The following is a 1249-nucleotide window of genomic DNA, read 5'->3' as shown; positions in this document are numbered from 1 at the left end:
ATCCACATTAAGTTGAGAAACTTGCAATGAAACAATAAACAAACCAAAAAACCCTACTATCAGAAAATTGGCCAAAGCAACCACTGCACTGTATGAATGGATGGATGAGTGAGTGAGCGAGCGAGTCAGTGTATAAAGAGTAGTTAGTTGTAGGCCACTCAGGTCTCTCTCTCTCTCTCTACTATATCTACTATATAGCTATAGTTTTAGTTAGGTCACACACGACAAGGGCTTATACTATAGTCTATACGATTTATATGGGTGTTATGCTTCTTTGAAGGGTGAAGACAAAAAAAATGGGGTGGGGCATGATGTGTGCGGGTAGTATGTATTTTGTAGTTAATTTCATTACTGGATGGTATTTTGAAATAAGACTGTAATTTACTCTCTTGTGAGAATTTGGGTGGCCCTGAAAAGGGCCGTTTGAGTGCTCTTCGGGAGACTGACTGGTAAGCAAAAGCTTAACCTCCGAATCCGTAGAGGGTTCGGCCTTGTCTCTTCAAAGCATAGACGACATCCATGGCAGTGACGGTCTTCCTCTTGGCATGTTCAGTGTAGGTGACAGCATCTCGAATGACGTTTTCTAAGAAGACTTTCAATACACCTCTGGTTTCTTCGTAGATAAGGCCGGAGATACGTTTGACACCACCTCGTCGAGCTAGACGTCTAATAGCTGGCTTGGTAATACCTTGGATGTTATCACGGAGAACTTTCCTGTGACGCTTGGCTCCTCCTTTTCCTAAACCTTTTCCTCCCTTTCCTCGTCCAGACATGGTAGCAGTTTGATATTCGTACCTTACACTTGTAACGTAAACTGAATAATGATTCGAAAATTTTTAGCCTGACTATATGAATGCCGCGCGCGGACCTATGAGAGGCCCTCACATTTGATTTTACGAATTTGACCAAATACCTGATACGTTCAAAATCCTTCTTTCGCGTTGAAATGGGGTTTTGAGCCTAAGACATCTTTCCCAATAGTCAAAATTGGTTAAATTTTCAAAATAAGGCAAGGGGAAAGGTTTTAATTTGACCCACTTCACTAGCTTTATCGCTTGCCATTGTAAACGTATGGCGCGAGCGCGGACCTATGAGAGGCCCTCACATTTCTTAACTTGAAACAGTCGTACGACTGCAGAAAATTCAATAGTAGCCTACACAACAGAATTCAGTGATAGAAAAACGATTTTGGGGCAGTGGGGCAAAAATTTGTAAATTTCATGGGGTTTAGGGTTGATCGGTAGGGTGT

General features: G+C 42.0%; 1 protein-coding gene across 1 annotated transcript; it reads right to left on the bottom strand.

The window, feature by feature from the left end:
- Positions 1–461: 461 nt before the first annotated feature.
- Positions 462–773, bottom strand: LOTGIDRAFT_146029 (hypothetical protein; the record flags this gene model as incomplete). The annotated part of the gene is made up of 1 exon (XM_009064340.1): positions 462–773. The coding sequence occupies one exon, from the start codon at positions 771–773 to the stop codon at positions 462–464; it is 312 nt and encodes a 103-aa protein (XP_009062588.1).
- Between the last annotated feature and the right edge of the window lie 476 nt (positions 774–1249).

The sequence above is a fragment of the Lottia gigantea genome (assembly GCF_000327385.1).
Source record: "Lottia gigantea unplaced genomic scaffold LOTGIsca_619, whole genome shotgun sequence".
Lineage (NCBI taxonomy): Eukaryota > Metazoa > Mollusca > Gastropoda > Lottiidae > Lottia > Lottia gigantea.
Note: the sequence above shows the minus strand (reverse complement) of the source record. Positions and strands in the feature narration are given on the sequence as shown.